The 16292-nt window shown below is 40.9% G+C and overlaps 1 protein-coding gene across 1 annotated transcript in view; it reads left to right on the forward strand.

The window, feature by feature from the left end:
• ANXA10 (annexin A10) overlaps positions 1-16292 on the forward strand; it is a 97934-nt gene that overhangs the window by 42389 nt on the left and 39253 nt on the right. The window contains exon 3 of the mRNA XM_033215627.1: positions 5210-5304. Coding sequence (XP_033071518.1) covers positions 5210-5304 — 95 coding nt within the window. The remainder of the gene's footprint in view (positions 1-5209; positions 5305-16292) is intronic.

The following is a 16292-nucleotide window of genomic DNA, read 5'->3' on the forward strand; positions in this document are numbered from 1 at the left end:
CTCTACAGCTATTTTTTTTATTTTTTGCCTTTTAGTTCAGGGTCTTAACCAGGCTTGAGGCAGACATCACCTTTCTCTATGCCTTTTCAGTGGAGTCTGCCTTTTCTCTCAGTAGCCATTAATTTCTATCTTTGAAGCCAGTTCTAGGCCTTCCTCCCTCCCTGTTATAGCTTTCAGACCATTTGTCTGTGCATAAAATACCCTGAGGCTCCCCCTGCTTTTCAATGGTACAGTCATCTTTGTGAATTCTTAACACTTGTTCTCGTTCACTGGATATTTCAGCACCTTATTCATAGCCTTCCTGTGATCCTAAGCCCATCCAGGATGGACTTAATTTCAAAAAAGATGATTTGGTTAACATTCTAGCTTTTCAATTCATTTTTCTCCCCATCTCCATTATATATCTCCCCTTGTCAAATAAAAATTATACCAGATGGAATTAAACAGCAAGGAAGTTTCTGCAGTAGGGATCAAGACCATTGCAAGAAGAGAGAGAGAGTGAACTCAAATCCTATGAAACAAAGGCAAGAGAGTTTTTAAGCAGTATGGTGAGATAGTCGGAAAGAACTGAAGGATGTTGGGCAGGGAGGGCATTGGTCAATGTGATTAGACTATCTGTGATTGCTAATTGGCACTTAACAAAGTCAGGTTCCTGTCCTCACACAGACAATGGGAAATAGGAAATACAGTTTCTATCTTCCCAATGATTACATTTCAAAAGGATGGCTCCCATATTCCTGAGAAAGACAATTTTGGGTTGTCAAACTGCAAGAGGCTGGGAGGAGATTTACATCTCTAAGACGCAGAGAAAGAATTTAAAATTGCATGTTTTCTAAAATAAATGCTCTAATAAAAGGGAGGTTAGGAGCCTGTAGTTGGGAAAAAACCTGTCTAAATTTTAGTCAAGCTGAGGGAAAGGTAAATGTCATATTGCTGACTCTACTATGACTACAATTACACCTAAATTTATCCAAACTAGTTGTGCACTAAACCGGTCTATTAGCTTGGTGTGTTGGTACATGAGGAAGTGAAGGATACACAGACCAGAAACAGTCTATATTAGGGAGGAGATAGACAGGGTGGCCGATATTCCATGAAAAGCATGACAGGTTCACTGTATCCCTCAGAGGCACACAGATGCCTTGTACTTTCATGATTTCCTTCTCTATTACTCCTCTCTCCTTAATATATGTTCATTATAAGTCATATCTCTCTATTCAACCAGAAAGATGCAATATTAGTCAATTCTCAGACTACTATAGAGAACTACCTGAGACTGCGTAAATTATAAAGAAAATACATTTAATTGGTTCATGGCTTTGCAGACCGTACGGGAAGCATGGCTGGGGAGACCTCAGGAAACTTACAATCATGGCAGAAGGCAAAGGGGAAGCAGGCATATCCTACATGGCCTTCCTACAAGGAGGAAGAGAGGAAAGGGGAGGTGTGACACACACTTTTAAACAACCAGATCTCATGAGAACTCACTCACTATCACAAGACCAGCAAGAGGGAAATCTGCCCCCATGATCCATTCACCCCCCCACCAGACCCCTCCTCCAACCCTGGGGATTACAATCCTGTGTGAGATTTGCAAAGAGACACGAATCCAAATCATATCATTCTGCTCCTGTCCCCCCACAAACATCATGTTCTTCTCACATTGCAAAATATAATTACCCATTTTCAACAGTCTCCTAAGCCTTAACTCATTTCAGCATTAACTCAAAAGTCCACAGTCCAAAGTCTCATCTGAGACAAGGCAAGTCCTTTCTGCCTATGAGCCTGTAAAATCAAAAACAAGTTAGTTACTTCCAATGTACAATTGGGGTACAGGTATTGGCTAAATACTCTCTTTCCAAAGGGGAAAAATCAGCCAAAACAGAGGAACTAAAGGCCCTGTGCAAGCCTGAAACTTAGCAGGGCAGTCATTGAATCTTAAAGTTCTAAAATAATATCCTTTGCCTCCATGTCTCATATCCAAGCCACACTGATGCAAAAGGTGGACCAAGGCCTTGGGAAGCTCTGCCCCCATGGCTCTGCAGAGCTCAGCTCCCACAGCTACTCTCAAGGGCTGGTGTTGAGTCCCGGTGCTTTTCCAGGTGCATGGTGCAAGATGTCAGTGCATCTACCATTCTAGAGTCTGAAGGATGGCAGCCCTCTCCTCACAGCTCCACTAGGCAGTGCCCCAGAGTGGGGGCTCCAACCCCACATTTTCCCTCGACACTACCTTAGTAGAAGTTCCCCATGAAGGCTCTGCTTCTGCAACAGACTTCTGCTTGGACATCCATGTGTTTCCATACATCCTTTGAAATCCAGGCAAAGGCTCCAAAACCGCAACTCTTGCTGTCCGTGCATTCACAGACTTAATACCACATGGAAGCCTTGGCAGTTTCCAGCTTGCACCCTCTGGAGCAGCAGCCTGGGATGTATCTCGGGTCCTTTTAACCAAGGCTGGAGCTGGAGCAGCTGGGATGCAGAGAACAGTGTCCCAAAGTTGTGCAGGGTAGCCAGGTGGGGACATAAATCCAAATATCAGATGTTGCTCCCATTTAAACACTAATCAGCTTAAAGGTCAAGGAAGCCATTTTTGGTGGAATAAGAGCTGATTGAAGAGACACTATATTTTCTTCACTCCCCTGTGCGTTTGACTGGAGTTTTATTTTCCTTTTATAGATTTACGGTGTACAAGTGCAGATTTGTTGCATGCATATATTATATACTGGTGGAGTCTGTGCTTTTAGTGTACCCGTCACCTGAATACTGAACAACATACCCAATAGGTAATTTTTTAACCCTTGCTCCTCTTCCACCCTCTCACTGTTTGGAGTCTCTAATATCTATTGTCCTACTCAATATGTCCATGTGTAGCCTTTGTTTAGCTCCCACCCATCAGTGAGAACATATGGTAATTGACAGTTTCTGAGTTATTTCACTTAGTATAATGGCCTCTGATTCCATCTATGTTGCTGCAAAAGACAAGATTTCATTGTTTTTTATAGCTGAGTAGTATTCCATGGTATGTATATGCCACATTTTCTTTATCCAATCATCTGTTGATAGACACTTAGGTTGATTACATATCTTGGCTATTATAAATGCTAATGCAATAAACATATAAATGCAAGTATCTTTGTATATAATGATTACTTTCCCTTTGAGTATGTACACACAGTAGTGAAATTTCTGAGTCAAATGGTAGTTCTATTTTTAGTTCTTTGAGAAATCTCCATACTGTTTCCCATAAAGATCATACTAATTTACATTTCCACCAACAGTCTTTCAGCATGCCTTTTTTTGCACATCCTCTCCAACATCTATTGTTTTGCCTTATTTTATTTATTTATTTATTTTTTGAGACAGAGGCTCGCTCTGTTGCCCAGGCTGGAGTGCAGGGGCGTAATCTCAGCACACTGCAACCTCCACCTCCCAGGTTCAAGCAATTCTCTTGCCTCAGCCTCCTGAGTAGCTGGGACTAAAGGCGTCTGCCACCACGCCTGGCTAATTTTTTGTATTTTTTAGTAGAGACGGGGTTTCACCATGTTAGCCAGGATGGTCTCAATCTCCTGATCCACCCTCCTCATGATCCACCCTCCTCAGCTTCACAAAGTACTGGGATTACAGCCATGAGCCATCATGCCCGGACATTAACTTTTTAATAATAGTCATTCTGACTGACGTAAGATGGTATCTCATTGTGTTTTTAACTTTCATTTATCTGCTGATTCATGATGTTGAGCACTTTTCATATGTTTGCTGGCTTCTTGTATGTCTTCTTTTGGAAAAAAAAAAAAAAGTCTGTTCATATCCTTTGCCCACTTTAGAGTTACTTGTTTTCTCTTGTTCTTATTAGCAGTACCATGCTTGTTTTGATTACCGTAGCCTTGTAGTATAGTGTGAAATCAGGTAATGTGATGACTTTGGCTTTGTTCTCTTTGTGTAAGATTGTGTTGGCTATTAAGGCTCCTTTTTTTTTTTTTTTTTGAGATGGAGTCTCGCTCTGTCGCCCAGGCTGGAGTGCAGTGGCATGATCTCGGCTCATTGCAAGCTCCGCTCCCCGGGTTCACACCATTCTCCTGCCCCAGCCTCCTGAGTAGCTGGGACTACAGGCGCCCTTCATCACGCCCGGCTAATTTTTTGTATTTTTAATAGAGATGGTGTTTCACCGTGTCAGCCAGGATGGTCTTGATCTCCTGACCTCGTGATCTGCCCTTCTCGGCCTCCCAAAGTGCTGGGATTACAGGCTTGAGCCACCGCGTCTGGCCTCAGGCTCTTTTTTGACTCCACATGAACTTTAGGATTGTTTGTCATAATTCTATGAAAAATGGCACTGATAATGATTGTGCTATGAAAAATAGTGCTATGAAAAATGGCACTGATAGTGATTGCATTGTACCTGTAAATTGCTTTGGACAGTATAATAATTTTAGTGATATTTATTCTTCCAATTCATGAGCAGGAAATAATTCTCCATTTGTGCTATCTATGATTTCTTTCAACAGTGTTTTGTAGTTATCCTTATAGAGATCTTTCATTTCCTTGGTTAAATGTATTCCTAGATATTTTATTTATTTTTGGTAGATATTATAAATGGAATTGAGTTCTAGATTTGGTTCTCAGCTTGATCGTTGTTGGTGTGTAGAAATGCTGCTGATTTTCATATGTTGATTTTGTATCCTGAAACTTTACTGAAGTCATTTATCAAATCTAGGAGTCTTTTGGAGGAGTCTTTATAGTTTTCTATAAGATGGTAAGATCATATCATCAGCAAACTGAGATAGTTTGGCTTCCTTTTTTCCAATTTGGGTGCTTTTTATTTTTTTATCTTGCCTGATTGCTCTAGCTAGGATTCCCAGTACTATGTTGAATAGGAGTGGATAAGGAAATATCCTTGTCTTGTTTCTGTTCTCAGGCGGAAAGTTTTCCCTGTTCAGTATGATGTTGGTTGTGAGTTTGTCATATATGGCTTTTATTATTTTGAGGAATGTTCCTTCAATGCCTAGTTTGTAGTAATAGCACTAAATTAGGAGATAGGAAGGATCCAGGCTTCATCAAGCATCATTACATGATTTCCAATTTTAGTTAAAATTGTTCCCTGCTGTAAAATACCATCAGGGATAATGCACACTGGTTATGATTGTTAGATAATGGATTCTTCCCAACTACAAAGTAGCAACTTTACTAATCTTCAAATATTATTCTTTTCCAGACTGTGACAAAGACATGCTGATCAACATTCTGACTCAGCGCTGCAATGCACAAAGGCTGATGATTGCAGAGGCATACCAGAGCATGTACGGCCGGGTAAGGTCACTTTATCTTGACCTATTTCTAGGGCAATTGCCTGAGAACTAACCACAGTCGCGGATAATAGGTATTTTTTTTTTTTTCAGTCTCACAGATTGCTGATATCTCAGACATCATTATATGTCAGAAACAGTTCATATTCCTCTAGCATGTTTCGAGGAATAAAATCTATATTATGAAACAAATATACATGTGAGATATGTTCACAATCACACTGATCAGTGACCACAAGTTCTTTCCCCAAAATCATTCAGTGTCCCCAAATGAAAAGTTTTGAGAACCTTACATTGCCAGTGGGTCCAATTAGGCTTAAAGTGTTGTGCTGGGAACACCCCTGTGTAGAGCTTTAGGGAAGGCATATAAAAAACTAATGATCACCAGGTCAAAATATAACAGCCTTTCCTACAGTTCCCTGCAAGTCCTCACCTAACTCTCAACCAAAGTGAATTCTCTACTAGCTTTTCCTTTCACCAGCATGCAGCTATGGAGACCATTAAAAAAGAATGGCAGTTTAACAATAGTTTCAGGCAATAAAACTATCCATAGTGTTTTAAAGTAATCACACTCTAATTTCAAAGCAAGTACCATTAAAGATTCCTTGCTTTTGTTATGCATTTAAAGCACAAATTCAGAACAAAAGCTCTTCAGGCCAAAAGAGCCTGAAACAACAATTACTTCTTCAGCTGAGCTTTATTGATCAAACACTCGCCTAAAAATTTCTCTGTAGAGTTAATCCATGTAAATTTACTCCACCTCTAAACCCCAATCTTTGCACAACTATAATAGATGAAATAAAAGATATCCGTCAGCTTTAGATTGACTTAATAATCCAAAAGCTACTACCAGTAGTGACCTCAATTGAATTAAGCCAAACTAGAAGACCAGTTATACCTTCTTTTCCACATAAACTGTTACCTCAGCCTATGTTCCACTGACACCAGTACTAGCTTTCTTTTGAAAGAGAATATAAACACTATAAAAGTTGTATCATTGGTAATCTAACATTGTTTTAATATGCATAGTGCTGTAAGAAATGTCTTTTTTTTTTTTTTTGAGATGGAGTTTCACTCCTGTTGCCCAAGCTGGAGTGCAATGGCATGATCTCGACTCACTGCAACCTCCACCTCCTGGGTTCAAGTGATGCTCCTGCCTCAGCCTCCTGAGTATCTGGGATTACAGGCATGCATCACCACGCCCAGCTAATGTTTTGTATTTTTAGTAGAAACGGGGTTTCACCATTTAGCCAGGCTGGTCTTGATCTCCTGACCTCAGGTGATCTGCCCATCTCGGCCCTCCCAAAGTGTTGGGATTACAGGCGTGAGCCACTGTGCCCAGACAAGAAATGTCATTTTTAAGTAACTTTTCTTTTAACCCAAAGTTTACATACTTTATGGCTTTTTACATATCAGGTTAAATTTAGCCTGAAAACATTACTTTATCAAGCTCTACAAAACTATGCTAAAGCAGATTAAAACAATTTTAAAATGAAGTACTTACACTCAAGGAATTTAAAATCTACTAAAGAATTTATACTCTAGTGAAGAACTTTTCACTGTACATATAAAGTCTCAGAGTTTGTTAAACCCTCAGTTTTGCTGAATAATTCATACCTCCTGGAAAACCTTGGCTGATACACTAAATTGCACTGCCTGGAAAACTGGAAGTCACGTTTGCCTCTTTCCTCTGAAATACCCTTGTCATTTGCAATCAATTAGCAAGTTCTATAAATTACTTCTCTTCACACATTTCTCTCTTTAAACTCACTTACACAGTCTTGATTTAGATCTTCATCATTTTGTGCCCAGGCTAATGCTGAAACTCCTAAATGGTCCTGTCTACCCCTAGTCCCTTCCCACTCCAGTCTATCCCCAAACTGTAGCCAGAATGACTCAAAATCTAAATTTTCACACATCACTTTGTCACTTTAATCCTTGAATGTTTATCTTGTTTCTCCCTACAAATATCCGTGTTTCCATGCGTTACTCAAAAGTATGGGGAATCCTCAGTCCTTAGTCATCTTGGGAGTAAGATAATGGCCAAGTGACAATTCAAAGACAGCAGAAATCTTTACTTGAAGGGAAAGAGGGAGCAGAGAGTTTATTCAAAGGGACGGGACATTCTGAAAGATGAGGCAGAGCAGGCTGCTGAAAGAGAATGGGCCAGCAGAGTCCTGGGTTGGGTTTTTACAACGTTGGATTTTTCTTCACGTTTCCCGCTCTGTCTCAAGTCTCTGCCTTTTTTCTTTATCTAGTTTTCCTCCTCCTGCCGTAAGCCCTTGCCTTTTCCCTGCCTAGTTTCCACCCCAGGTTTGTGGGGCCCTCACTTACTACTAGTCGGTGCGCATGGGTGGGCCAGGTGTTGGATACGAATTCTATCTAATGGCTGCATTGCTCATTACCGCCACCCCAGGAAGGTCTTATAGCAGTCAAATTTGTACTTGTGCCTGTATATCTCTTAAGAATTTCTTCTTTGCCCTTTTTCTTTCTTTCTGCTCTCAGTTGACTAATTGTCCACCCATTCCAACATTAGAGATGCTATTAATTTGTAAATGGTGGGTGGTCCCTTGGGCCTGAGACTTCCCAAGCTTTTCCTTTCTCAAAGGCTCCCGACCTGTTCATGTCTAGCCATCTGCCTACACATATTCCTACACATGGAATAAACCTAATGCCTTCTCAGGGCGCATAAAGCCTTCCTTGCTTTGTTCCTGCTCTCCATCTTCATCCCTCTCCCCTTCCCTAATACAGCATTCACCTGCAGCCAAATGGAACTGCTCTACTTGTAGTCCTTCAAAATCACCATGGCTGCCCCTCACCTCCAGTCACGTTGTTTTATCTGTCTGCAATAACCTGATTTCAATACCACATGCTGGACACCTATCCTCCTTCCAGGTACTGGACACAAGACCTCACAGCCCCCCACCAGATGGAGTGGAACAGACTTGGGCTGCTAATACATCCTTTTTGTAACTTCCTCACAGCAACTAATGACACCTCTGTGAGTTTGTATCTGTTTCACTTTACCACAGTCTAAAGCCTTGAAAGCTGGGATGGTTCTTGTTCATCCTAGAGCTTACCACAAATGTCTGCTAGCATACCAAGATTGCTTAATTAATGTTTATTGAATGACATTGTAAAGGTGCATCTAACTGCAGTTCCTCAGATAAGACTCAGGCAGGCTTTGACTGCTCCTGGAAACCTTCGTAGTCTGTCACGCTCACCCTCTGCTCTGTGTTTCCTGCTTGGTTCCAAGAGGTCCTTGTGCCTAATGCTACTGGGTTGTGCTGGTTCACTTTTACATCTTGCCAAGAACACTGTCATCTCCTGGAAAAGCAGAGAGTGTAATATTTGCTGCTATCCCTCCAGAGCCCAGCCTCGGTCTGGCATAGAAAAGGCATTTCGTTTACAGAATCAGTGCATCTAAGGCATTATGTTCTGCCTATTTACTTTTTTTTAAAGAAAAGGAAAGTCATCCTTTCATTATCCACTCTGTAGTTAAAATAAATCTATGCCAATTGCCTAGATTTCTCTTTTCCCTCACTCCTTGCCCTGGCTGCCACCAGGCTAATTTCCCTGACCATCAGTAAGGTCTTCTTGACATCTACCACTGCTCACATTTAGGACTTCTTCTTCCACCTGGCCAGGGTGTATCTCCTGCTACTTTTCCCTTTCTGTGGTGAGAATGTATACCTAGCCCCTATGTTAAACAATGATATTTTAAATTTTCATTAACAAGAATAATCAAGAGTTGACAGAATCATTTTCTTAGCTGCTGAGTGAAGTATAATTCTCAGCAGGCTCCATAAACACTTCTTACTTGACAGTTTACATTGGTGCAGAGTGGCTGAATTTCATCAGCTTTGCCTCACCTATTGCAGAAATTAATCCCTAGACTCAACTGAAAATCCACTTGGAATTCTACTGATTGACATATTTATCAAAGTAATTCATGAGGTCACTTCTGATCTTCCCCACCAAAGCAAGCGCTAATTAAAAACAATGCAGTGTCACCAAGGGAATAATGAAATGCCCTTGTGAATGGGAAGAAGAACAAACAGACAATGATTCTTGAAGGAGTTCAAATTCAGCATTGATGCAATTCATTTTCTCATTTTTCATCTAAAACAGGGACTATCCGGTCTAAAATATGCTGGTTTCTGTCATTCATTTAACCCGCTTTGTTGGTTAAGCAACTTAGTGCCCAGGCTGACTTGCCCAAAAGTAAAACTTGAACCAAGGTTATCTGACTATTAACTTGTCTCTTCCACAACTTCTCAGTAATGCCCACTGTTCTCAATGGAGCAAACACTCAGGCTTACAAGGGCAGACATCTATACTGCTAATTCCCTCACATCCTTCAAGGTTTTGCTTAAGTATCAACTACTCAAGAGGGCCTAATCTAAAGTTGTCACTCACTCCAAGCCCTATGCTAGAGCTCCAGATACCCGTCACCTGACCCACAGGAGGAAGTCCAGGGCAAGCTTATCATCTACCAGTCTTAGCCAGTGAGTTAAGGCAATCCTGAATGCCTCTAAGGCCAAAATGGTGTAATTAGGTGTTCTCTCTCCAAGTACCAAGATTGTTGTTCTTTTTTTTTTTTCTTTTCTTTCTTTGAGATAGAGTCTCGCTCTGTCACCCAGGCTGGAGTGCACTGGCACGACCTCAGCTCACTGCAACCTCCACCTCCTGGGTTCAAGCAATTCTCCTGCATTAGCACCCCCCCCCCAACTAGCTGGGATTACAGGAGTGTGCTACCACACCCAGCTAATTTTTTGTATTTTTAGTAGAGATAGGGATTCACCATGTTGGCCAGGCTGGTCTTACACTCCTGACCTCAGGTGATCCACCCGCCTTGGCCTCCCAAAGTGCTGGGATTACAGGCACGAGCTACTGTGTCCAATTGTTGTTCTTACTCTACCACTAGAAAATTGACCTGTTCCATTCCAGTAGGTGTAATTTCAGTTTTTTTCTATCGTTTCCAACTTACACCTAGAACTTTAATATGGAATGGTCAGGTGCAAGAGGGACAAAGCCATTTGTATACAATTTCCAGAAAGCTGTTACGTCGCACACATAGTGTACCCAAAACAATGATCCTTATCCTTATGATTCCAGAGAGAATCCAAGTGACTGATCCAGAATTGAGTTTGAATTCCTATGTCCACTTTTGATTAGGCTGCCACCCAGAGAATAGACCAACCAGGACACCCTAAGGTTGGTATTGTAACTGCCCGATGGTTTCTCCTTGCCCACTGACAAGACAGAGCTGATTTATCAAGACAGGGGAATATAAATAGAGAGAGTTTAATTCACACAGAGCCAGCTGTACAGGAGACGAGAGTTCTATTATTACTCCAATCAGTCTCTCCAAACACTTAGGGACTGGGGTTTTTAAGGATAATTTAGTGGGTAGGGGTCAGAAAGTGTGGAGTGCTGATTGGCTGGTTCAGAAATGAAATCATAGGGAGTCAAAGCTGTCCTCCACTGAGTCAGTTGCTGGGTGGGGCCCACAAGACCAGATGAGCCGGCTTATCAACCTGGGTGTTGCCAGCTAATCCACTGAGTACCGGGTCTGCAAAATATCTCAAGCACTCACCCTAGGTTTTATAATACTGATGTGGTATTGCTTCCCAGCCCTTTGGCTAAGATCAAGTGTATAATACTGATGTTTTCCTGAGGAACAATTTAGGGAGGTTCAGAATGTCACAGCCTCCAGCTGCAAGACTCCTAAACCATGATTTCTCATCTTGTAGCTAATTTGTTAGTCTTGCAAAGGCAGCCTAGGGGATTTGTTTTAGAAAAGGGCTGTTACCGTCTTTGTTTCAAAGTTAAGCTATAACCTAACTTCCTCCCAAAGTTAGTTCAGCCTATGACCAGGAATAAACAAGTACAGCTTGGACGTTGGAAGCAAGATGGAGTCAGGCCAGCTCTCTTTCACTGTAATTGCCTCAGTTGTAAGTTTTGCAAAGGCAGTTTCGGTATTAAGAGACAGAAAGAAGCATTATGCTTAGAAAAGGTCAGAATTAAATCCCAAATTTTAAAAATAGGTTTATATGACCCTCTTCCTCCATCATGGTCATTTTCCAAGAAACTGAAAGGAGGTTAATATTTTCCAGGAACTATTGAATTCCAGAACCAAACTTCCCTGCTAAGCTAAGTAGGCCAGACGAAGGTCAAGAAGATAGAGTCAGAAGTCTTACTGAGCTGGTCAATTTGCAGCAATACCAGAAGCCTAGGGGTGGTGGAGAGCATCACATACCTTGACTCTTAGTCTATTGTTGAGTGGCTTTTTTTTTTCTTTGAGACGGAGTCCTGCTCTGTCACCCAGGCTGGAGTGCAGTGGCATGATCTTGGCTCACTGCAACCTCTACCTCCCAGGTTCAAGCAGCCTCCTGTGTAGCTGGGATTACAGATGCATGCCACCACGCCTGGCTAATTTTTTGTATTTTTAGTAGGGACGAGGTTTCACCATGTTGGCCAGGCTGGTCTTGAACTCCTGACCTCAGATGATCCACCCGCCTCGGCCTCCCAAAGTGCTGGGATTGCAGGCATGAGCCACCATGCCCAGCCTTGAGTGGCATTTTTAATAAAACTGCATGATGGTCAGACTTCAAGTGATTTAGAAAGCCAGAAACATGGCACAGATTATTTTCATGGGCCACAGTGATGGGCAGAAGTCAGCTGATTGAACTGAAACAGCAATATTGTAACTTGAAAAAGTGTTATCATTTGTGAGGACCTGCAGAAGCCTATGAGGTGCTCAAAATCTGAAGCAATTCATCTGCCAGAATTGCAGGGGCAATATCCTATGAACTGTGATTTCCTTTGCCAGAAAAAATGCAAGTCAACTTTTGACGAAAGTGACAAGATTGGCAAGTGGTGGTAACCTTGGCATCAGAAACATAGAATGCTTTACCACATGCCCAGTCTGATGATTAATCCAGGTAGTAATTGTGGATCTGAGCAATGCAGGCTGGATCAGCACCTGGATTCCAGCTGGTCTCATCAGAGAATCAGTCCTTACTGTGGACAGCTGCAAGAAGGACACAAAAGTTATCAGCACCTGCAATTTTTCCCCACAGACTACAGAAGGAAACTACTGTTTAATATGCAGTTTGTGTTTTTCCAAGAGTTAACCCAAAGAAAAGGCTAACAGCCCAAGAGTGAATAAAAAGATTGAGTTTATTGAGGGGAACACTGTTCAGAGCTATAATAGCCTTGATTTCTGCCCATGGGGCAATAGTCATTAATTTTTGGTTCTGCACAGATGTTTCTGAGTTGAGCAGCCACAGCAGCCCAGTGGACGCTATCTGGTTTCAGCTCATCTGAATTGCCAGTGAACCAGGCCATGGCATTTAGGGCAACAGATTGAGGTCCCCATTGAATCAGCAGCTTGCTGATTTCCCCAACAGTTTCCCCCAAAGGAATAGCTACCATTTTTTTTTTCATGTAAATGCAAGACACTGCAGGGTCCAGGTCTACTGGATTCTTCGATGTACCACTTCTATTTGACAGGTGACACTGGCTGATTTCCTTCCACCTTGCCATTCATCGAGTCCCAGTTGACCTACTCCAATATGGGCATGTCAGGCATCAGGGTCACAAGGCCTGCATGGATCAGGCATTCAGTTTCTATAAAAGTCCAATAGAGGCCAGTAGCTGCTTTTCAAAAGGGATATACCCAGAATTGTATCAGGAAGGCAACAAGTTTAAAACATCAAGAGGCACCTTTGAGAGACTGCTTTCCCTTGCCAGAGGCTCCAATCAGCAAACGATCTATCACAGAAACTTGTACCTGAAAGTGATCATCAGGCTTATGGGGCTTCATAGGTAGTAGCACTTCTTACATATGCTGTTTTCCCATGGAAAGCATGCCCTCCAGTATTTAGGAGCATTCACAGAAGAAACAAGTAAACATGAATACCAAGTACATTCAACAGTGGAAGTTACACTAGTCTAAAGGTCTCCATTCATGAGGTTTTTTGACTTTCCTTCTCCATTTCAAACCTTGCTCAAACCCATCCTTTGAATTTGGGTGTACTTTCACCGTGGGTGTACTTTCACCGATGATGGGCCCAGGTAGAATGGTGACATGGACACCTGCATCCAACAAATTCACATATCCTTGAGTCCTCCAGCTCCACAAAGGCAAATGTGCCACGGCCCTAATCCACAATGGGAACAGGAAGATCTCTGTCCCACCTTCACTCACTTTTTTCCTGAAAGCAGTAGAAGTTGGTGTAGAGGGAAAGAAAAGATCAGGGGACATGAGGGAGACAGTGGCTCTGCATCAGTCAGCATGGCACGTTGATTTCCTGTACAGTGGCTGTGCACACCTCAATCAAATGAATTTCCATTGGTTTTGGCCTGCACAACATTCTCCATTGGGGGCAACTTCATCATTACTGACCCCATGTGTTTCAGCTTTGTGGGCCCTTGAGTCAGAGGTCAGAACCACAGTTATTTCTGTCACAGTCAAGGGGTTTGAGCCCTTTGAGTGACTTGGGTTTGACCTGTATGTGACATTTTTTTTTTTTTTTTTTTGAGAGGAGTCTTGCTGTGTTACCTGGAGTGCAGTGGTACAATCTCACCGCGACCTCCGTCTCCTGGGTTCAAGCAATCAGCCTCAGCCTCCTGAGTAGCTGGGATTACAGGTGTCCACCACCACACCCAGCTAATTTTTGTATTTTTAGTAGAGACAGGGTTTCACCATCTTGGCCAGGCTGGTCTTGAACTCCTGACCTTGTGATCCACCCGCTTTGGTCTCCCAAAGTGCTAGGATTACAGGCATGAGCCACTGTGCCCGGCCATGACAATTTTTTTTTAATGAGTCAGTCTTTGAAATGGACTCTATCTTACTTGCTAACCTATGTTCACAATAACATCTCTTATCTCGTTTTTTCCTGTAATTGACATAAAAGCTGGGGAAGTTTTCTAGGTGCATATAATTTTTGCCCAGTATTTTTATTTCACCTTGTTTTATACTCCCCCAAATTAGTCATTATTATGCCATTGTATAAATTAGTGTTTCTTTAGTTTTATTTGCGATTCTTAATTTATTTGTACAGTTTTCTTCTAATACCCAATTCTGTGTTTCTGATTTCAATGTGATTTTTTTCAAAAGGACATTCATTAACATTTCCTTTTTTCCTGGAAATAACAAATGAATGTTAAGTTATTTCAGTCTTTTCCTGAGAATATTTTTATTATTTTCTCATTGTTAAATATTAGTTTAGATAGCTATAGAATTCTGGGATCAATTCTAGTTATTTTTCCCCACATCTTTGCAAATATAACTTCAGTGTTTTTGTTTGTTTGTTTGTTTGTTTGTTTTTTCTGGCCCTTATCGACACTTCTGAGAAAACTCTTCTGACATTGAGAGATATTATTTTGTTTGTTTTGGTCCTTTTTTCTATAGATTCTCTGTTACTCTCTGGATGCTTTTAAGATAGATTTCTTTATTTTTGGTATTCTGTAGTTTCACTGTGGTAGTCAACAGGCTTGTATATTTTTTGTCTAAATAACTGAGGAGTCACATATTCTGGAAGACTGGAAATAATGTTTCTCCAGCATTGTTCACATTCTCTCCTACTGTAAATTCTATTAGACCAAAGTCTGTCCTTCTAATTCACTCTTTGAAGTCTGTTACCTTTATGTTACCATATAAATACCATATATTTCTTGTCTGCATATGTAGAATATTTTTGTCATTTTAAAATGTATTTTCCCAATATTGATTTCATTTTTAGTTTTTTGTTAGCTACTCTTTTTAGTTTTTAATTTCTAGAATTTTATTTGCTTTCTTTAAAAAGTCTGTTAACTTTTTTCATAGTATTCCCTCAGATTGTTATTAATCATCTCAAATTCATGGGGTTTCAATTCTGATTGTTGCGAGTCCACTATATCATCTGGGATATGGGTCTGGTTTTTTGTTTCTTTACGGAGAATCTTTTTCTGTTCTAGAGTGTCCGAGAATTTCTAAAGATTGGTTTTGCATTTGCTTCTTCTGTTCCACGAGAACCACCAGTTTAAGATCAGCTTTCATGATGATTTTTCTAAATGGAGGTCTCAGTTCATATGAGTTAAATAAATTTGAGCTTCAAGCCCAAGGAAAGCACAAATCTATTGTTTCAGATTATCAGGGAAATGTTCTCCTAGTCAAAGCCCAGGCAATGAGTGGTAAGCATGAGCTTTCTGCCAATCTTTCAATGCTGAATGATATTTTTCTTCTAGTTCACTCTGCTCCTGAGGATACAACCCTTTGAGGATAGCAACCTCATATGGGAGGTTTCAGATTTAATTCCCTGTGTTGCGTTGCCCAGTAAATGTTCTTTTCTCTTCATAGAGTGCCGTAAATTAGGCATGAAAGCTCAAACCAAATAGTTCTCAAAACCAACCTCTACTTTCTCCAGTCACCTGCAGGATCATCTCCAAGGTCAGCTCACTTGCTTATCTTCTGGTTTTCATTTTTTCCCTGATTTTTACATCAAGCTGTTTCTCTTTCTTCTGAAATCATGTATACTGTTAAAAGTATTTTTGTTACTTTTTAATCAGGTATTTGAAAGGGGAGAGTTTTAGCTTTAATATACTATATGTGTCTAGAAGACCAAAGTATTATCATTATTATCAGACAAAAAAAAACCACCAAATTTCATTGAAAATTAAATCATAATGTAAACGGCAAAAAATCTGTAAAATGAAGTTATTCGAAAGAATATTCTCTTACCACTGCAATGTGACGAAGCAACTTGCACAAACATTTTTATAATACTGTCAACTGAAGAATAACAAGGTTCATGAATTTGGAAAGGGAAGCTTTATTTTTTATAAAAGGTTGTAGCCTGCAGGGTGGCCATTCTGATAGACTGGGAAGCATGGTCTCCTGCCCGAAACTGGAAACAGACACTTTGATAGCCAGAAATAAGACAGGAATTTATGCGGAACAGGGTGGTTGAATATACATATTCAGTGAGTTCTAGGAGTCATGAA

Source organism: Trachypithecus francoisi, unplaced genomic scaffold (assembly GCF_009764315.1).
Source record: "Trachypithecus francoisi isolate TF-2019V2 unplaced genomic scaffold, Tfra_2.0 Lachesis_group1, whole genome shotgun sequence".
NCBI lineage: Eukaryota > Metazoa > Chordata > Mammalia > Primates > Cercopithecidae > Trachypithecus > Trachypithecus francoisi.